This window comes from Theropithecus gelada, chromosome 16 (genome assembly GCF_003255815.1).
Source record: "Theropithecus gelada isolate Dixy chromosome 16, Tgel_1.0, whole genome shotgun sequence".
NCBI lineage: Eukaryota > Metazoa > Chordata > Mammalia > Primates > Cercopithecidae > Theropithecus > Theropithecus gelada.
This window is the reverse complement of record NC_037684.1, coordinates 51,874,473-51,896,439: the sequence shown is the minus strand read 5'-3', so window position 1 is coordinate 51,896,439 and position 21,967 is coordinate 51,874,473. Positions and strand designations below refer to the sequence as shown.

At 49.1% G+C, this 21,967-nt stretch overlaps 1 protein-coding gene across 1 annotated transcript in view; it reads left to right on the top strand.

Moving 5' to 3' along the window:
- DNAH17 (dynein axonemal heavy chain 17) overlaps positions 1 to 21,967 on the top strand; it is a 154,097-nt gene that overhangs the window by 14,807 nt on the left and 117,323 nt on the right. Inside the window, exons 12-19 of the mRNA XM_025361810.1 lie at positions 572 to 837; positions 1,609 to 1,804; positions 4,200 to 4,346; positions 6,118 to 6,226; positions 7,324 to 7,427; positions 13,458 to 13,598; positions 16,759 to 16,902; positions 19,488 to 19,670. Of these exons, the coding sequence (XP_025217595.1) occupies positions 572 to 837; positions 1,609 to 1,804; positions 4,200 to 4,346; positions 6,118 to 6,226; positions 7,324 to 7,427; positions 13,458 to 13,598; positions 16,759 to 16,902; positions 19,488 to 19,670 (1,290 nt within the window). The remainder of the gene's footprint in view (positions 1 to 571; positions 838 to 1,608; positions 1,805 to 4,199; positions 4,347 to 6,117; positions 6,227 to 7,323; positions 7,428 to 13,457; positions 13,599 to 16,758; positions 16,903 to 19,487; positions 19,671 to 21,967) is intronic.

Sequence of the window (21,967 nt, the reverse complement as noted above, 5' to 3'; positions counted from 1 at the left end):
TCAAGTGATCCTCCCATCTCGGCCTCCTGAGTAGCTGGAACTCTAAGGGTACACCCAAAAGAATACAAAAACTGGACCCAGCTAGTTTCATGTATTCTTTGTTGGTTTTTTTTTTTTTTTTTTTTTTTTTTTGTAGAAACAGGATTTTGCTATGTCACCCAGGCTGGTCTTGAACTCCTGGGCTCAAGTGATCCTGCTGCCTCAGCCCCCCAAAGTGTTGGGATTATAGGCATGAGCCACAGTACTCAGCCTATTTAATTGCTTGAATCTTCCTTACCAGAATTCTGATTTTTCCTGGGCTTAGAAAAAACTCTCGTAGGTCTTGGACCTATTTGTCCTGTGGGATTACAAGTCAAGTATTTGCAGACTCGGCCTAAGTCAATGGGAAAAGCATAGAGGCACGCACTGAGTCAGTTGACACAAACAGAAAGGTTCCGATGGATTCTTTTGTTTTGGCAAGGTGCACATTATCTTGCTTCTGAAGGCTGGCCCTGCTCGTTCTGTCCACAGCCACAGGCTGGGGAAGGGGAGCGGACTCAGGCGAAGAGGCCCCCTTCTCCTTTCTCCCCAGCTCTTGTACATGTGTGGGGGCCTCCTGGAGCGGCCCCTGATTCTTGCCGAGGTGGTGCCCAGGTATTCAGTCATGCTGGAGCTGTTTGACGCTGAGCTGGACAACGCCAAGATCTTGTATGATGCCCAGATGGCAGCCTCCGAGGAGGGCAAAATTCCCCTGATCCACAAAAACATGCCTCCCGTGGCCGGGCAGCTCAAGTGGAGCCTGGAGCTGCAGGAGAGGCTGGAGGTGTCCATGAAACACCTGAAGCACATCGAACACCCGTGAGTCACAGCCCTGGCCGGGGGCAGGCAGGGGCGGGCATCCCGCCTCCATGGCGCAGGAGAGCGACAGGGACTTCCCCAGCCCTGAGCTGGACCACCCTCCTGTCGACCAGACCATTACCTCCCAGAGCAAAAGCCCAGAAGAGACCCTGTCGGGTCCTCCCTCCTTCCCTGAACGTCTTCTCGGTGGGAGTGCTCAGGGGGAAGCTGGCTGGTCCCCACCCTTGCCCACCAGCCTGGCAGATGTGAAGACCACCCAGCAGGAACAGGCAGAGGCTGTGTGTGCAGTCGGCTGAGCCACCGTTGCGTGCACTTGGCCCAGGCTCCCAGACAGCCGGGCCAGAGGGGCTTTCTGGTGGACGCAGGGACTGCTGCAGGGGAGGCCCGGCTGGAGGTCTTGGCCTGGGGAGGCCGGTGCAGCTGACCGGGCAGGGGGGAGGCTTTTATGCAGTCGTTTGGGGGGCATATTTGCTTTCATCTGTTTGACCCCAGGTTGGAAGGGAGAATGAAAGTTGGAGAGGGGCTGGCAGTCGGGAGCTGGTTGCTGCATGGGTTCTCTTTTGGCCTCCTGGACCAGTGGCTGCAGACTGCAGGTCCGAGTTCCATTTGAACATTTGGTCTGGCCACTGCTTGTTTGCATATTCAGTCTGTGAGCCTTGAGTAAATGGGTGGCTGGCCACTTCGGCACCCTGGATCAGGCAGCAATGGGACACACCAAAGAGACTCCACAGGAGATGTCCATGGGGCCTCACCTTCCCACTCTGATTCCAGGGTCATGTCTGGAGTGGAGGCCAAGTTGATTTATCAGAAGTATGACGAGATGATGGAGCTGCTGAGGTCCCACCGCGAGAAGATCTACCAGCAGTGGGTGGCGGGCGTGGACCAGGACTGTCACTTCAACCTGGGGCAGCCGCTAATTCTGCGGGACGCCTCCAACAACCTCATCCACGTCAACTTCAGCAAAGCGGTGGGTGCCAGGAGTGGGCACCCATCAAAGGCTCCTTGGGAGCTGGGGGCAGGGCCTGCCAAGGTTGCCTCAGTGTGGATTCCTGGAGGTCGATGTTTATATCATAGTTAGCCTAAAGCTTCACTTGTTAAATATGTCCAGGGTATATTTAAGACAGGCAAAGCAGAAGCAATTTTGACAGTAGTTTCAATGAGTATCTTCTTGAAAGCGTTCATGTGATCGCAAGAAGAAACATCAGTTTAAAATTGGGAGGAAGAAAAGTATTTGCTGAATCTATACAAATGCGCTGGCTGGGCAAGGCAGGCACGCTGGGGAGAATTCACACTCGTGGGCTTTGGGATGTGGGTTCCGTGGCTAAAACCCAGGAAGTTCAGAAGAACAGAGACGGAACCCAATTCCTACAATCACAGCCCCAGAGCTGCCCAACCTACACGCGGCAAGGCAGGGAAACCAGAGATGTGGCTCTTCCTTGGAAATCTTCCCATTCACTAACATTGATTCTTTCATTCACTGAATACTTACTGAGTACCTACTGTGTGTATGTGCTTGGGATAAATGAGTGAGCCAGAGATTCAGAGATCTGTCTGTCCTGCCCTCCTGGAGCCGACCTCCCGGCAGGAGGGCAGGGAGGATGATCAGTTAGCATTCACGAGGGAGTCAAGCATGTGATACTGTAGAAGGTGCAGTAGGTTCCACAGAAGGAAGAGCAGGAAGGGCAGGTTAAGAAGATCAGTAGAGCTGGTGGAAGGGGCAGGTGCAAGTTTAGATGTGAGCAGAGACTTGTGGGAGGTCAGAGTGCCACTGAGCAGAGATGGAAGGGACAGCCTTGCAGCAGAGCACACAGCTAGAGGCCAGGGCGCATGAGAGCCTGGTGAGGTCCAGGAGCAGCGAGGAGGCCAGTGGGCGGGGGAGTGGGCAAAGGGGAGGTCGTAGGAGAAGAGGTGAGAGTGATGAGGAAGGGCCCCACGGGCCACAGAGGGACTTGGGGCTTGGTTTGAGCAAGATGGCAGCCCCTGCGGGGTTTCAGGCAGAGGAGTGCTGTGATTAGATTTCTACTTGTAAAGGACCCTTCTCCACGCTGTGAGGTGTGTAGATTGAAGGGAGCTGGGGCTGGGGGAAATTGTAGGAAAATCAAGAGCCTGTTGCCACAATCCAGGCAAGAGATGACAGCTGGGAGGTGGTGGCTGGAACCAGAGTGGCAGCAGTGAAGGTGGTGGTGAGCTTCTGGACTTGATCATAGTGCCATGGAGACTCCTAGTGGGTTGGAAATGGAGCGCGATTGGAAGAGGGGAGTCAATCCCAGTGTTTTGGGGTCAGGTGAGTAGACGGGTAAAATTGCCATCAGCCAAGAGGGCAGGTGGGGCAGGCCACAGGGGAAGATGGGCTGCTCTGCTTTGGCCTTGTTGGGTGTGAGATGTCACCTGGACATCCAAACAGAGGAGCTGAGTAGGCGGGTGGATACAGAAGTCTGGAAGTCACGAGAGAGGCTGGGGTTGGAGATATAAATGTGGGAGCCACCCACACAGAGATGGTACTTGTAGCCGTGACACTGGATGGCATCACACCTCATTCAGTGGAGATGACAAATGGGCTGGCTGGTCAAGGCAGCTATGATGTTGGATGACATCACACCTCATTCAACTGAGAGTAAATTGAGAAGGACCAAGCTCTATGGCTCCCCATCATGGACATCTTGAGATTATCAAAAAAGACTAATAACGGTGACCAGGAATGTGTGGTGTCCTGGAAGCCAGGAGGACACTGTGTGCCCAGGAGGAAAGAGTGCCAGCTGCTGGGGATCCCATGAGATGAGGCCTGTGATGTGACCAGGGGTTTCAGCAACATGGAGCTTATCTGAACTTTGAGAATAGCTTTGTGGCCAGAAGCACTGTTGGAAGGGATGTCCCTGTTGTTGATCTCTTGGGTCATAACCAGGTGAAAGGAGAGAGAAAAGGGAAGGTTAGATCCTAGGGAGGAGGACACAAGTGAAGACCCGAAGTCTTACTCCAAACCTCCTGGGGGTAGTAGGTAGGGGAGAGGACAGAGATAAGAAAATTAGGACGATGTCAGCCTCCCATGGTGATGATGAGGTCATCCACCCATGAGGATAATGTCACCCACCCATGGTGATGACGATGTCATCCACCTACGAGGATGATGTCATCCACGAGGGTGAGCTCATCCACCCATGAGGATGATGTCAGTGCTTTCTGTCTCAGGATCAGCCAACAGGGTGAAAACGTCCTGGTCCTGGCAGCAACCACTGCCTCTCACCAACTTTGAGATCCCCCAGGCTGTCAAAACATCCCAGGGCAGATGCTCATTTCTTTTGCTTGAACACGGCACTGTTGACATGACCTGCTGACATGTTCTTTGATCTTCATCTGTCATTTAGTTGGTGGCAGTTCTGAGAGAAGTCAAGTATTTGAATTTCCAGCAACAGAAAGATATTCCAGACAGTGCAGAGAGTCTGTTCTCAGAGAACGAAACTTTCCGGAAGTTTGTGGGCAACCTGGAGCTGATCGTTGGCTGGTATAATGAGGTGAGCTGGTGCTCCCAATGCAGCTTGGTTTTCTTCTGGTTTTTTGTCAAGTTTCAGTTTTTGTGTTTGAGATGTGGCTCTTCCTGGGAAATCTTCCCATTCACTCAAATTCATTCTTTCATTCACTGCATACTTACTGAATACCTGCTATGTGTATGTGCTTGGGATAAATGAGTGAGCCAGAGAGTCAGAGATCTCCGTGCTGCCCTCCTCTTCTGTTCCACTTGGAGATCTTACACCAGCATTTGTCGTCACCCAACAACTGCTGATGTAAGATCTCCAAGTGGAACAGAATTAAATGAGTGTGTTTTAATATTCAAACATGGTTCAAGCCAGTCTTCATTATTCATGCAATTAGCAGCAGCAAAGATAGTGGTGACTCAGAACAGCTGGTGATGGATATCTTATTCCCACTGGGCTTTGGTTTATGTTACATGATTTTTATTTATTTTGAGACAGTCTCGTGCTGTCACCCAGGCTGGAGTGCAGTGGTGTAATCTCGGCTCACTACAACCTCTGCCTCCCAAGTTCAAGCGATTCTCCTGGCTCAGCCTCCTGAGTAGCTGGGACTACAGGCATGTACCATCACTCCCAGCTATTTTTTTCTATTTAAATAGAAAAAAAGATTTTGAGCTTTAGATTTATGACCAAGGGAAAAGGTCTGAGCCCAGAAATGCTCAGTGATCCACATATATTTCTTTGGCTTAGAATCATAAAAAGGTATCAAATATAGAAAGTTTGGGATTATATACCGAGGATTTATGTATTAAAAGTAATGGCAAAGACGGCAGTTACTTTTGAACCAACATATACACGGTTGATTCTCAACTAGCTGTGGTATGGGCTAGAAAGAGGAATACTATAACATAAAAACAGTAGCTGTGTACATAAATCCTCAGTGATAAGTCATTCTAAAAGTTGGAGTGTACTGAAATATGATTTCCAAACAGAAACATGAATCATCATTGGCTCGGTTAGGGTAGTAAGCTGTTATCATATTGCTATAAAGAAATACTTGATACCTGTAATTCTAGCACTTGGGGAGGCCAAGGCGGGTGGATCACCTGAGGTCAGGAGTTCAAGACCAGCCTGGCCAACACAGTGGAACCCCCGTGTCTACTAAAAATGCAAATATTAGCTGGGTGTGGTGGTGGGTGCCTGTAGTCCCAGCTACTGGGGAGGCTGAGGCAGGAGAATCGCTTGAGCCCGGGAGGTGGAGGTTGCAGTGAGCCAAGATCACGCCACTGTACTCCAGCCTGGGCAACAGAGCAAGACTCCATCTCAAAAAAAAAACCCAAAGCCTGAGAGTGGGCAATTTATGAAGAAAACAGGTTGAATTGGTTCATGGCTCTGCAGGCTGTACAGGAAGCATAGTGGCTTCTGCTTCCGGGGGGGACCTCAGAAAACTTGGAATCATGGTGGAAGGTAAAGGGGAAGCAGCCACGTCACCTGGCAGGAGGTGGGATAAAGAGAGAAGTGGGGGAGGTGCTATACCTGTTTAAAAACCAGATTGCACGAGAATTCATTCACTGTCCCAAGAACGGCATCGAGGGGATGGTACTAAACCATTCATGAGATCATTGTCCCCATGATCCAGTCTTCTCCCACTAGGCCCCACCTCCAACACTGGGGATTATAATTCAACATGAGGCCTGAGAGGCAACACAGATCCAAACCCTATTAGTTGGTGTTGAGGAATAGAAGTCCTTCCCAGAGAACAATTTAAAATCTGGTTGGACTGGGAACAAAACCTGTAACCTCTGTTTTGCAGATAAAAACTACAGTGAAGGCAGTAGAATTTCTACTAATAAAGTCAGAATTGGAAGCAATCGATGTCAAATTACTGAGCGCTGAAACGACATTATTCTGGAACGGCGAAGGTACGGAGGCCACATTCCCTCCCACCTTGGGTTAAACTTGGGGGTCCAACCTGCCCAGCATCTGTCCTCAAACACCACTGGAGTGGCCACTTCTGCCTCCTGGCTGCATGGATCTGCTTTAACTGCAAGGGGGCTAGAAGATAGTCACCTCCACCTACTTGCCCAGGCCAAAAATAACAAAAAACAAACCAAAAAAAAGAAAAGAAAAAGCCTATCTGTGTCACTTACAAATGGAATCCAGCGAAGAGTCCCTGGGAACTGCCAAGGGGTTCCAAGGTTCCCAAACTGGGTTTGCTGGAGGCCCGGTTTCTACTGTTGGTTTATCAAGCACGCACAGAGCATGCACAGCTGGTGAGCAGAGCCAGTGCACATCTTGGTTAACTCAGGGCAGACGTCAGGAAAGGAGAAAGAAGTGTAGTCACAAGTCCCCTCCTTCCCTTCGTTCTACCACTGGACGAGGCAGGAGGCCCCCAACCCCCTGGCCCCATCTCTGATGCTCCCAGAGGTGGGAGCTTTTAACATGAGGAGTCCGGGGCTCCTACGTGGGGTGAAGGGTCCACATATTCTCCAAACCCTATGTCTAAAGGGACACTATATTCGTGATTCCTTGGCATTTCATTTCAGAGAACACTCAACGATTTCTTCTGGGAATCACGTTCCAGAATAGGAGGAGTGTTTTCCCAGGGCTGTCTCGTAGTGATGAGTGTTAAGCCAACCCAAGAAAAGTTTTCATCCTGCTGAATTGCTCGTTTCTTTTCTTTTTTTTTTTTTTCTGAGATGGAGTCTCACTCTGTCATCAGGCTGGAGTGCAGTGACACGATCTCGGCTCACTGCAACCTCTGCCTCCCGGGTTCAAGCGATTCTCCTGCCTCAGCCTCCCAAGTAGCTGGGATTACAGACACCTGCCACCACGCCCGGCTAATTTTTTGTATTTTTAGTAAAGACAGCATTTCACCATGCTGGCCAGGCTGGTCTCGAATTCCTGACCTCGTGATTTGCCCGTCTTGGCCTCCCAAAGTGCTGAGATTACAGGCGTGAGCCACCACGCCCAGCCTGAATCGTTCATTTCGTAAGATTCCTTTACACTTCCATTTTAGGTGTGTTTCAATACATTCAAGAGGTGCGAGAAATTCTGCACAACTTGCAGAACAGGATACAAAAGGCAAAACAAAATATAGAAGGAATTTCACAGGCTATGAAGGTAAGCAAGGGGCAGAGCACAGAGCGGGGCTTTGTGGGGGCCTGGGGCTGCCCTGGGGCAAACCAGCCTGCATAGAGGCCCATGGAAAGTGCTGTGATGTGCGGGGGGCAGTGGGAGTTGCCATGCAGTGCTCTCCACTGGTAGGATGATATCAGAGTGGTCCCAGGGCAGAAAGAGCCCAGTTGCTCAGTGGAATTCAGTTCTCCATTCTGCTCTGAGCTCTGCAAGGCCCCCCCTGTGTGCCAGGCCAGCGCCAGTAGCAAGGGGTGGAAAGAGATCTGCCAAGACTCACCCCAGTGGGAAGAAGCCCATTGCCCAGTACAGAAACAGTACAGTTCTAACTCAAGTTCCTTCCAGAGCACTGGGGGAATCCTTCATTAGTCTTCTGGGTGGTCTGGTCTGTCACTGATGCTCTGATGTGCAAAAACACTTACAGCAATGTATCCAAAAGGAAGTTTTAAGGAACGTCTCCTCTTGTTAATTTGCAGTGTCTACTCTGCAACTCTATTTCTTTTCTTTTTTTTTTTTTTTTCTTTGAGACAGAGTTTCACTCTGTTGCAGCTGGAGTGCAGTGGCATGATCTTGGCTCACTGCAACTCTGCCTCCTGGGTTCTAGTGACTCTTAGTGTCTCAGCTTCCCCAGTAGCTAGGACTACAAGTGTGTGCCACCACACTCAGCTAATTTTTTGTATTTTTAGTAGAGGTGCGGTTCCACCATGTAGCCCAGGCTGATCTTGAACTCCTGAGCTCAGGCAATTTGTCTGCCTTGGCCTCCCAAAGTGCTAAGATTACAGGTGTGAGCTTCTGCACCTGGTTAACCCTATTTCATTTTTAAATGATCATGTTTAAGCTATATTTCTCTATCAACATATCAAAATTACATCATCATGATGCCCCACCCACCCTGCTCCGTTTAACCGGCCGCTACAACTGGACTTCAGATTACATAGCATTCCACCACTTCCCTCCCCAACCTCTCCACAAACCCTTGAGTAGAGATCATTTAGAATTCCTGAGAAAAACAAGCAATTGGAAAAGAAAATGGTTCAAACTCAGTCCATCAGACCTGGAATAAATCCTGTTTGGAGTTTGTACATTGTCAGGCTGTGCCCTTAGCACTCAGGTGAACAGCAAAGGGGTGAGGACCAAAAGGAGGTTGTTCAAAGATTATGCAGCATTTGAGAGGAGGAAGTCATTTGGTATCTCAGAAAAACACAGACCTATTGAAGCTATTCAGTTAGTAAACCTAATATTTTTTTTCTTAAATTAAAAAGGTTATGACATCTATGAAATAACAACAGAATGAGAACTAAGAACAGAATGAGAGGAAAGCAGAGAAGTGAAAGGACATGGCTAAGAAAATCAAAACTGCAAAAGAAGAATTAAAATATACTGAAGCACCAGTTAGACTAGAACTGATGCTGTGTGACAGTAGATATATTAAATAGAGGACAATTTTAGGAAATTGCTAATATGCAAAGGGAAATAACAATAGATAATGTGTAAGATGGAGAGGAATAACATAAAAATCATAGTTGTGACTAAAGAAATAATAGGCTGGGCATGGTGGCTCACACCTGTAATCCCAGCACTGTGGGAGGCCGAGGTGGGCGGATCACTTGAGGTCAGGAGTTCTAGACCAACCTGGCCAACATGGTGAAACCCTGTCTCTACTAAAAATACAAAAAGGAGCCAGGTGTGGTGGTGTGCACCTATGATCCCAGCTACTAGAGAGGTTGAGGCAGGAGAATTGCTTGAACCTGGGAGGCGGAGGTTGCGGTGAGCTGAGGTCATACCACTGTACTCCAGCCTGGGCGACAGAGCGAGACTCTGTCTCAAAAAAAAAAAAAGGTAGACATATTCTGACCAGAATTTTAAATCTCAAGGATACAGAACAATCTTCTGTATGTTTCTACCAAGCAGGTACCCTTTTGACTTTACATAGATTTCCAGAACATGACGAAAATAGCCAGTCTTGAGAAAGGCTCCTGACAATTATCTGTGAATGCAATAGTAAAGTCATCCTCACACGTGCAGGGGCTTGGAAAAATACCATTTAGGTACCCTTCCTGAGAAACCTATTCCAGAATGTATTCCAGGACACCAATAGATCAACCATATTCTAGAGTACCAAGGAGAGAATTAACATTTAAATAAGACTAGCAATGAGCTTGGAACCAATTAAATATAAAGAGAGAAGTATATAAAGAGATAAATATGGTTGTGAAAGGTTACATTCCAAAGTCAAAAACAATACTTGTAGAAAAATATAAATGGTAGAAACCATATCCATGGTGATAAATGTGATCAATAATTGGAAGTTAGGAGGACGAAAAAAGGTAGGACAGGGAAGTTAACCATATCCTAAATTCCTAAACATGGGTAATGGGAATCAAAAGCAATTTTTCCTTTTTTTTTTTTTGAGATGCAGTCTTGCTCCGTCACCTGGGCTGGAGTGCAACGGCACAATCTCGGCTCACTGCAACCTCTGCCTCCCGGGTTCAAGCGATTCTCCTGCCTCAGTCTCCCGAGTAGCTGGGATTACAGGCATGCGCCACCACACCTGGCTAATTTTTGTATTTTTAGTAGAGATGGGGCTTCACCATGTTGGTGAGGCAGGTCTCAAATTCCTGGCCTCAGATGATCCATCCGCCTTGGTCTGCCAAAGTGCTGAGATTACAGGCGTGAGTCACCAGTCCCAGTTGCAATTTTTATTTCCAAAATTAGAGAAATATTTAAAAGATAGCTTTTTTTTTCTTTTTCTTTTTTTTTTGAGATGGAGTCTGGCTCTGTCGCCCAGGCTGGAGTGCAGTGGCCGGATCTCAGCTCACTGCAAGCTCCGCCTCCCGGGTTCACGCCATTCTCCTGCCTCAGCCTCCCGAGTAGCTGGGACTACAGGCGCCCGCCACCTCGCCCGGCTAGTTTTTTTTTTTTTTTGTAGTTTTTAGTAGAGACGGGGTTTCACCGTGTTCGCCAGGATGGTCTCGATCTCCTGACCTCGTGATCCACCCGTCTCGGCCTCCCAAAGTGCTGGAATTACAGGCTTGAGCCACCGCGCCCGGCCAAAAGATAGCTTTAATAAACTTAATGGCAAGTACTAGTGGAATTATAAATAGGATTTCTCCTATCCAAATCACTAAAGAATATAAAAGCAAATAAGCTATAGTTTTTAAAGCAAAATACCACAACAAAGGGAAACAGAAAGCAGAAAGGATAAGACATGATAACAAAGGGCAAACATTAGTTATAGTATATATAAATTAAAAGCAAAATGTTTAGATTCGATTGTTTAAAAATGTAATTATATGCTACTTCCGAGAGATACCTAAAGCAAAATGGAAAGGTTGAAGACAAAATGATTGACAAGTAGGTGAAACCATATGAAACTTCCAATAATTGACCATTTTTGACCTTTAAAAGATAGCAGTTCTCACAGCTGAGCACAATGGCTTATCCCTCCAGTCCAAGCACAATGGCTCATGCCTGTAGTCCAAGCACTTTGGGAAGCCAAAGCAGGAGGATTGGTTGAACCCAGGGCCTTCCTATGTTGCTCAGGCTGGGCAACGCCTGTGGTCCCAGCTGTTCTGGAGGCTGAGGTGGGAGGATCACTTGAGCCTGGGAGGTTGAGGCTGTATGAGCTGACATTGTGCCACTGCACTCCAGCCTGAGTGACAGAGCAAGACCTTGTTTCTAAGAAAGAAAAAAACAATTTCAAATGACAGTCTTATTCACAGACATATATAGATCCTTGCATACATACATACACATATACAACAAAATATTAATCAGCAAAGAGCAACTCGGGGCAAAAATACATAGTTAGCTAAACATATATGATCAAGTAAAATTTATATAAAAGTTATAGTTGTCCTAAAATATTGTGTTCCCAATGAGAGTATGGTTAATATATCTAGGCCGGGCGTGGTGGCTCAAGCCTGTAATCCCAGCACTTTGGGAGGCCGAGATGGGCGGATCACAAGGTCAGGAGATCGAGACCATCCTGGCTAACCCGGTGAAACCCTGTCCCTACTAAAAAATACAAAAAACTAGCCGGGCAAGGTGATGGGCGCCTGTAGTCCCAGCTACTCGGGAGGCTGAGGCAGGAGAATGGCGTGAACCCGGGAGGCGGAGCTTGCAGTGAGCTGAGATCCGGCCATTGCACTCTAGCCTGGGCAACACAGCAAGACTCCGTCTCAAAAAAAAAAAATTATATATGTATGTGTGTGTGTGTGTGTGTGTGTGTGTATATATATATATATAAATAAAAGCAAAATCTATTGGAAGAACTGAAAAATGAGCAGAATGCAAATGTAATGGGAAGCCTAACACAGCGTTATTATACTGCCGTGGACTGCACGTTTGTGACTCCCAAACATTCCTCTGTGGAAGCCCTAATCCCACTGTGGTGGGTCTTGGAGACATGGCCCTGGGGAAGCAGTTAGAACATGAGAATAGAGACATCATGAAGGCGATTGTGCCCTTATAGCAACAGGCACGAGAGAGCTCACTCTGCCCCTCCGCCATGTGAGGACACAGCAAGAAGGCAGCCGTCGCCGTCTGCACACCAGGAAGAGAGCCCTCAGCTGGAACCAAACATGCCAGCACCTTGATCTCAGACTTCTAACCTCCAAACCTGAGAGAAATGTCTGTTGCTTAAGCCCCCTAGGATATGGTATTTTGGTTATAGTAATCCAAGCCGACTAAAACATACACAAAACGTGTTTTTTCTGACCATGAAGCAATAAAACTGCTAATGAAAAAAAGGAAATCCTTCTAACAAGGTAAACACAGAGGCTTAATCATATCATTTATGTTCACACAAAAGCGTCAGTAGAAAAACTAAAAGTAGTCACATAAATAGCAAATACTGGACAGAGGAGGGAGGTGAGTAATCTAGTCTTCATTGTTCACACCAGAATCACAGAAACAGTTGAGAAATGGCTGAATCGATGTAGAGTCTGTAAATGATCAGAGTGACAGAGGCAGCCGTGAGAAGAAGGAAAGCTGAGATTCCCTCATGTTTCCAGCTGGGAGATGGGATGGAGGATAGGGAGACATGGGTCAAAGACCTTTTTTTTTTTTTTTTTTTGGTCAAAAACTTTTCTTATTAGGTGTTTTGTTACCATATATGTATCACTTTAATGGCGATGTATAGGGAAAACAAAATCTAATCACAGAAAACAGTAAAGTCCAAATCATAATTATAGGTGGCCACCACCTTTTTTTTTTTTTTTTGAGACGGAGTCTCCGTCATCTAGGCTGGAGTGCAGTGGCGTGATCTTGGCTCACTGCAAGCTCTGCCTCCCAGGCTCACGCCATTCTCCTGCCTCAGCCTCCCAAGTAGCTGGGACTACAGGCGCCCGCCACCATGCCTGGCTAATCTTTTGTATTTTTAGTAGAGACGGGGTTTCACCGTGGTAGCCAGGATGGTCTCGATCTCCTGACCTCGTGATCCTCCTGCCTCGGCCTCCCAAAGTGCTGGGATTACAGGCGTGAGCCACTGCGCCTGGCCAAGTGGCCACTACCCTTGTGGTAGAACTCCTACTTGCAGGGGAGCCAGGGTCCTGACCCTACTCTCTACCCTTTTCCACCCCTGTCGGCAGGTCAGTGGCCCCCACAAAAGGGACTTATTCCCACCTGGCCCTCCATTTGCAGCTATGGACAATCCACCCAGCATTGACCACACTTTCCTTGACCCTCAGGTCCTTCCGTCCCCCGAAAAAGAGAATTAGATGCTCCTTTCCTGAGAGTGACCCCATTCTGGCCCAGTTGAGTGAAACATCTCAACGGTCTCTCTCTGGTTCCCCTAGGCCCTGGTTTTGGTTTTGAGCTCAATTATTTAAGGCTCTCTGGTCAACAGTCAATGAGGCACAGGTCCTTAGTGGCCCCTAGTGGGCATGGATCATGGAGAAAGAGACTCCAATCCAAGAGTAGGTAGCAGTGAAGAAACACACCAAAAGCAATGCAGCAAAAGAGTGCAACCAAAAGCGGTTTCTCCAGAACAGCTTTTCTCCTGTGCTTTCCTTCCAGGACTGGTCGGCCAACCTGCTGTTTGAAAGAAAGGACAATAAGAAAGAGGCCCTGTTAGACTTGGATGGAAGAATTGCCAACCTCAGCAAGCGCTACACAGCAGTCAGGGATGCTGGCGTGAAGATCCAAGCCATGGTTGCAGTAAGGAAACACCCAGGAGGTTTTTTTGAGAACCCACTTGCTTTTAGCAGGGAGGAGAGAGTATAAGGCAGAGCTGGAGATTTCATAAAAATGATTAGTGACACATTTTTAGTGGTCACTGAAGTCCGTGATCTGGCTGGATGCAGTGGCTCTCACCTGTAATCCCAGCACTTCGGGAGGCCGAATCGGGCAGATCACCTGATGTCAGGAGTTTGAGACCAGGCTGGGTAACATGGCAAAACCCCGCCTCTACTACAAATACAAAAATTAGCGAGGCATGGTGGCACATGCCTGTAATCCCAGCTACTCGGGAGGCTGAGGCAGGAGAATCGCTTGACCCTGGGAGGCAGAGGTGGCAGTGAACCAAGATCGCACCTCTGCACCCCAGCCTGGGTGAAAGAGTGAGACTCCATCTCAAAAAAAAGAAAAAAAAAGAAAAAAAATCTATGATCTTTAATCCAAGCGAGCCTTGTCTTTAAGTAGCAGAGCACCCTCACTGTCTACTTCCAAGCCTGGTTCCTCTTGTGATGGGCCTGCCCTCCGCTAAGGGCACCAGAGCACTCACCCTGCACAATGTGGGTATGGCCAAGTGACATCTTCATACTGGGTTCAACAAATCTTGTCTTCCCAGGATGAGCTGCTGAGGGCGGGCACCGTGTGTTTATCGGTATCCCCCAGGGATTTCCCATCCATGGTTGGTGTGGGCAGGGAACAGTAACCTGGGAAGAGCGAGCACCATTCCATTGTGCACAGGGTGTATCACTACCCGCACATGTGAGTGGATAGAATGTGATAATGCGTGTCTGTTTTGCTACCTAGGTTGCCGGCTGTTCCTTCTTGCCAATAGTCCCAACAGTGCATGACTCTGTGTCCCTGCCAGCCTCTTGGGAGCCCTCATGGTTGGCACATTCAGTGGGCAAATGCAAAACAGTAGACTGGCATTCCTGGGTGCTCCGTCTGGAGTCCTGACATTGTAGGGGTTTTCATGCTCTCCTCACTTGGCAGTTATTTCATCCAGCTTGCATTTTTGTTTGTCTCTGAGGAGAATGTGAAAGGTTGATCTTTGCATTGGCCTATACAAGAGAATATTCTGCCTTGAGCTCAAAATATGGCTGGGCATAGTGGCTGACATCAGTAATCCCAACACTTTGGGAGGCCAAGGTGGGTGAATCACTTGAGGTCAGGAGTTTGAGACCAGCCTGGCCAACATGGAGAAACCACGTCTCTACTAAAAATACCAAAATTAGCCACGTATAGTGGCAGGCACCTGTAATCCAAGCTACTTGGGAGGCTGAGGCAGGATAATTGCTTGAACCTGGGAGGCAGAGATTGCAGTGAACCAAGATTGCACCACTGCACTCCAGCCTGGGCGAAAAGAGTGAGACTCCATCTCAGAAAAAAAGTATTTTAGAGCAGTTTTTTGGGGGGTTTGCAGTGGATGGTGCAAATCAGTGGTGTGGACTTTAATAATGAGTCATCTCATCCAGACAGACCAGCAGGCCCCACCCAGGGGATGGGCCATTATTGGCTGTTCCTGTTGTCACATCATTGCTCTAAAGATCATCACCCCAGGAAGTGACTTGACTGAACCAGAATCGGTTTTGCCTCATTCCCATTTCCCATCCCTCCCCTCCCTGCCATGGTGCCAGAAGCTCCCTGTAAATTAAAATGCTAAACTGCAAAAATGTTACTTGGAAGAGTTAACTGATTAGCTTCTTAACACTCTCAGAAGAAGCTCCCTGTAAATTAAAATGCTAAACTGCAAAAATGTTACTTGGAAGAGTTAACTGATGAGCTTCTTAACACTCTCAGAATGGTTGGAAACAGAGCATAGGAGAGAAATTTGACTTAGGGTTAGGAAAGGTTCAGAGGGCAGGCGAGGAGGCAGGACTGGGCTGAGGCTGAGGCCAAGCACCAGGGACAGGAGCCTAAGAGGGGCAGAAGCCAGCAAACCAGCCTCTCCTGTTCCCCAACTGGGATGAGATGGCATTGCCTCTTGTGTACGACTCTGTCACCACATATGTTTACTCTTATGACAGTCATTAGAGCCATTTCTTTTTATCTTATGCTGAAGTTATTTGAGCTCAAGTCTTCTCTCCCTTATTAGAATAGACCTGCCTGAGGGCATAGACTGAGGGAATTAATCTTTGAGTTTCCCTATAGCACTTAGTATCCTAGAGATCCATCCATCCATCTACTCATCTACCCATCTACCCATCCACCCATCCACCCACCCATCCATCCATCCATCCATCCACTCACACATCTATCCACCCCCTTAATCTGTCCACTCATCCACCCACCCCACCCACCCACCCACCCAGCCAGCCACTCACCCACCAACCCACCCCACCCCACCCCACCCCACCCCACTTATCCACCCACCCATCCACTCATCCTTCTACTCACACATCTACCCACGGCATTCATCTGTCCACCCATCCATCCACCCATCCATCTATCCATCCATCTGTCCATCTACTCACATATCTAAGCACCCCATTCATCCATCTATGGACTCACACACCTACCCACCCCATTCATCTGTCCGTTCACCTACCCCACTCACTAACCCACCCAGTCACCCACCCACCCACCCACCCACTCACCCATCTACGAACCCCATCTGTCCATCCACCCACCTGACTCATCAACCCACCCCACCCACTAATCCACCCATACAACCAACCACCCACCCACCAGCCCCTGCTCTGTGCCAGGCATACTGCTGAGTGCTGGGGGTACAGTGTTGGAGGGGATGGTCAACCTTTGGCCTCATGAATTTGGGCATCAAAAGGGCATGCAGACCAAAGACAAAGACGGGTAAATAAAATAATTCTGAGTGGCCCTCTGAGCCATGGTAAGCATAAATAATAGGTTGCTAGAGGAAACCCAACTAGAGATGGAGGTATTCCTTTGGGAGGAAGGGACATTTGAGCTGAAATAAAAAAGATTGGAAGCCAGATCCAGCAAGAAAGTGAGGGAGCAGCCGTGCAAAGCCTTGTGTAGGAAGGAGGCCAACACCTGCAAGATGCTCAAAGCAGCCCCGTGTGTCCGGCGTGTGAACATGAACGGGTGGTCCAGAGAGTCACTAAACAGTGTGATCGAAGAGCAAACACACCCAGTGAAGCGAGGCCCAACTGTGTGCTTCTGTTCGCAGGAAAATGCAGAACTGTTCAGGGCAGACACACTGAGTCTGCCCTGGAAGGATTATGTCATCTACATTGACGACATGGTCTTAGACGAATTTGACCAGTTCATTCGCAAATCTCTGAATTTCCTGATGGACAACATGGTTACAGATGTAAGTTATAAACATAAGGTAATATATATATATATGTATATGTATTCTTATATGTTAGAATCTATAGTTTCTAATTTCCTGATGAAAGAACAGGCTATCATTGTATAGACTTATTAAAATATACCTTAGGTGATCCACTTGACCTGGTTTTAAACCTGGAAGTCCTGCATCTCAGAATCCCCTCAGTCCCAGGCACTCAGGACCACTGGTCGCCTTAAATCTGCCATAACTTAAGTTGGCTGCAGAAAACCTCAGGAGACCTAAGAGGGTGGTCCTACCTCACTGCCAGGTGAGGGAAAGTGGACACCACTGCCTCCTACTCATGTGGATTGGGGGGAGGGTCTCCTGTCAGCAGCAACAGCCATTCACCTACTCAATTCTAGACAGCTGAGGAGCAGGTAAACCAGTCAGCAAAGAGGTTGTGCTGGTTAATCCCATGGAGGCATTCTCTTCATGGCAATGGCCCCTTTCCTACCTGTGTTGTCTTTTTTTTTTTTTTTTTTTTTTTTTGAGACGGAGTCTCGCTCTGTCGCCCAGGCTGAAGTGCAGTGGCCGGATCTCCGCTCACTGCAAGCTCCGCCTCCCGGGTTCATGCCATTCTCCCGCCTCAGCCTCCCGAGTAGCTAGGACTACAGGCACCTGCCACCTCGCCTGGCTAGTTTTTTGTATTTTTTTAGTAGAGACGGGGTTTCACCGTGTTAGCCAGGATGGTCTTGATCTCCTGACCTCGTGATCCACCTGTCTCGGCCTCCCAAAGTGCTGGGATTACAGGCTTGAGCCACCGCGCCCGGCCAAACAAATCACTTTTTTTTTTTTTTTTTTTTTTATAGAGACGCAGTCGTCTGTCATCCAGGCTGGAGTGCAGTAGCGCGATCTCAGCTCACTGCAACCTCCACCTCCCGGGTTCAAGCAATTCTCTGCCTCAGCCTCCCAAGTAGCTGGGATTATAGGCACCTGCCACCACGCCCGGCTAATTTTTGTATTTTTAGTAGCGACGAGGTTTCACCATCTTAGCCAGGCTGGTCTTGAACTCCTTACCTCATAATCTACCAACCCCGGCCTCCCAAAGTGCTGGGATTACAGGCAGGAGCCACCACGCCGGATCCTGTGTCTTTTTTGTTGTGATGGCTTCTAAATGATTTTGAGTACCACGAGGAGTCCAAGATCAAAGACTCCTCCAGGCCACCAACGGCAAAGGAACGTGGCAGTGGCATGCCTCGTACCAGCCAGGGAGGGTGGATGGTGTTGGAGCCTGGCACATGGGTCTCAGAGGCCAGCTGGTAACCAGTTACAGACCCAAAATTCAGTTGATGAAAGTAATCATCTCTACAACTGTCCCAGTGAAAACCGTAAAGAAGTCCTGGTAGCAAATTGTCCTCCTCAAAGAGTTTCCAAGGGGTCCTCCTACCATCTGGGGGCAGGAGCCGACCTGAGTCTTTAGAAAAGTCTGATCACCCAAGTCCATGACAATTGACCGTTTGTCCCAATTAGTACCTCACTGAGATACTGATACAGCCCCTCCTGCTTATAGACAAATTGGGGGGCTCAAAAGCCCACCACCCACAGGTCCAACGGGGACTCTCTCGGGGACAGATCAGTGGCCACAGTGTGATCTCACAGCCTGGTGGATCCTGGCCCACATTTGGAGAATCATTGGTTTGGCAGCAAGAGCACTAGGGTTGACCTCAATCCCATCACTGTAAACCAGACCAGCACCTGCAGCCCTGCAGCCTCCCAGGGGCCTCCAGAGCTCTGTAAATGGGACCTCCCAGGGAGAGGGACAGGCAGGCTTGGCCAGCCCCTGCAGTACCTGCTTTGTGTGTTAGTGATTCATTTAGTCCCTGCAGTAACCCAGAACAATGGAAACAATGTCTCCATTTTTTTTTTCTTTTCTTTTTTTTTTTTTTTTTTGAGGCAGCGTTTTGCTCTTGTCACCCAGGCTGGAGTGTAATGGTGCGATCTCAGCTCGTTGCAACCTCTGCCTCCTGGGTTCAAGCAATTCTCCTGCCTCCGCCTCCCGAGTAGCTGGGGTTACAGGCACCCACCACCCACCACCAGGCCCGGCTAATTTTTTTTTTTTTTGGTATTTTTAGTAGAGACGGGGTTTCGTCATGTCAGCCATGGTCTCAAACTCCTGACCTCAGGTGATCCAACCGCCTCGGCCTCCCAAAGTGCTGGGATTACAGGCATGAGCCACCGCACCCGGTCAACAATGTCTCCATTCTATAAAATGTTTAGCCTCATTTTATATATTTGGGGAAGCTGGGAGTTAAGTGACTCCCCAAGGCCTCACAGCTGGCAAGTAGCAGGTGCAGGCTTTGAACTGAGGTCTGAGGTCTACCTGATCCTGCCCCTCCCCTTGCCCCAACCTGCACCTGCCTGCTTTTGGCCTTGTGGCTGTGCATATTTGTCTCCGTAGCGATTGCTCAAGGAGTAGAGTGCGCTGAGACATGAGCTTTCAGAAGCTTGCCAGGCTACTGGAAGGCAGTGGCACATTGATGGTGCAGAGCGGACGATCAGGGCACTGAGAATTGTCCGATGGAGGACAGAGGTGTTGACCACTGCCAACCCTGCCCCTGTTTCAGGAGAGCATCGCTCCCCTGTTTGAGATCCGCATGGAGCTGGATGAGGATGGGCTGACCTTCCGCCCGTCGCTGGAGGTGGGCTCGGAGCACGGCTTCCTGGCGCTGATCGAGGGCCTGGTCAATGACATCTACAACGTAGCCAGGCTCATCCCTCGGTTGGCCAAGGGCAGGATGAACTACAAGGTCAGTCCTGGCCTCTTCTGGCCATACCTGGGGCCATCCATTGCTTTCCCCATTTGGTGTTGCTGCCCTAACTCGACAAGGCCGGGCTGTTTACCTTTTAAATGACATCGTGTGACCTCTAGGACGACATGGCCACTTCTCTCCCCACTCCCACATCTGTCCTCCTGCCCAAAGTGGCTTCTTCTCAGTCAACCTGCCTGGGTTTCATTCCCTCATCATTCCTCCGACCCCCCAACACGATGCCAAGAGGGTAACCTCTCCCAACTTCCTGACTGTTCACTCAGTCCTGTAATTTTTTTGAGACAGGGTCTCACTCTGTCACCCAGGCTAGAGTGCAGTGGTGCAATCTCGGCTCACTGCACCCTCCGCCTCCCGGGCTCAATTGATTCTCCCGCCTCAGTCCCCCAAGTAGCTGGGACTACAAGCATGCGTCACCAAGCCCAGCTTGATGTATTTTTTGTAGACATGGGGTTTTGCCATGTTGCCCAGGGTAGTCTTAACCTTCTTTATTTTTTTATTTTTTTGTTTTTTTGAGACAGAGTCTTGCTCTGTCACCCAGGCTGGAGTGCAGTAGCACAGTCTCAGCTGACTGCAACCTCTGCCTCCTGGGTTCAAGCAGTTCTCCTGCCTCAGCCTCCCAAAGTGCTGGGACTACAGGTGCATGCCACCATGCCTGGCTAATTTTTTTTTTGTATATTTAGTAGAGACAGGGTTTCACCATGGTTTTGCCAGGATGGTCTCAATCTCCTGACCTCGTGATCCGCCTGCCTCGGCCTCCCAAAGTGCTGGGATTACAGGGGTGAGCCACTGCACCCTGCCTAAACTTCTGAACTCAAGCGATCCACCTGCCTCGGCCTCCCAAAGTGCTGGGATTACAGGTGTGAGCCACCGTGCCCAGTCTCAGTCCTATAATGTAAGCACTGATTCTCCCAGTACTCAGGCAATTTGATAAATGCGCCTTCCACTGCCTTCCGAAATCATCTCTTCTAAACGCATCAAACAAGACACACAGAGACCTGGCCAGGCTCTGGGGGAGGAAGGACAAAAGTCATAGGAAATTTAGCTCCCGCTTAAGGGAGGTTGGAGGTGGTATGTTTGTTGAAGCATCTATTTGTATAGCAATAAAAAAAAAAAAATCAGAAAAGACTTAAATGACCTACATGTTTGTGGAAGAGGGGAGTGGCTTGACCAGTTCTGGCCCAAACACAGATTCTGTGAGTTGTCTCAGCGAGCCAGGGATGGAAAGGTGTTGTGACAGGTTATTAGAATGTTTATCAAGTTACAGGACAATGTTTAGAATATGGTTTCATTTGCTTAAACAAGCAAAAATCTGGGTGAGTGCTCACCAGGATGGGAGGAAGGAGGGAGGGGGGAGGGGTGTGGCTGCAGGCTTTTTCTCTCATGCATTTCTGCATTGTTTGAATTGTAAAATAATGGACACGTATGATTTGTTATAACCAATATTTACAGCGAGATGAGTTGTCCTGTCCAGGAGGGGGGGATGTGCGTGTGCTTGTGTGTGTACGTGTGTGCTTGGATGCATATGTGCCCGTGTGCATATTTACATGTGTGAGGGGGAGGCATGCGTGTACCGAGGTGAAGTGAGGACACGAGGGAACAGCTAGCGACCTGAGAAGGTCAAGGGCAGCTCCCGAGAGGAGTGGGCGTGTGAGCGGTTTCTGGGAGGGCGGGAGGAGGTTTCCATGCTGAGAAGATGGCTGTGATTTTAGGCCCAAGTGCAGGCAGCAAGCTGTTCCAGAGTTGAGAATAGAATCTGCCCCAGTTACACAGACGCTAGGTTAGCACGCGTCCTCAGAATCAGTGTGTCCCGGATGTGCCCCCTCCCACTGTCCCCAAAGCAGGCTGCTCTCAGACACCCACAGTTGCTGCAGTCAGAGCTGCTCCACCCCGGGCTTTGCCAGCACACACACTCGGGCTGTCTTGCAGACACCCTGGGACATTCAGGCAGAACATTCCAGAGCTGAAGGGCCTGTTGCCTGGGAGGAGGGTCCCTCAAAAGCCTGCTAGTCTAGCAGACTCTTATGTGGTGCCAAGCTGTGGAAGACAATGAGAGGGTCAGGCTTCTAGACTGCTGGGTCCCAGGACCACTTCCCAGAGACCCAGGTACCCTAGCTTGGTGGCAGAGAGTACCCAAGGGATGCTTCCCATGGGTACCAGGGTGGCCAGCCCAGAGGAATTGGGGTCAGGACAAGGAGGAGACAGAATGTGGGCCTCAGGCTGCCTACAGGGGAGACCAGCGAGGGCGAAGCCCCCAGGCAGTGGGCCCTGCCTGCCCC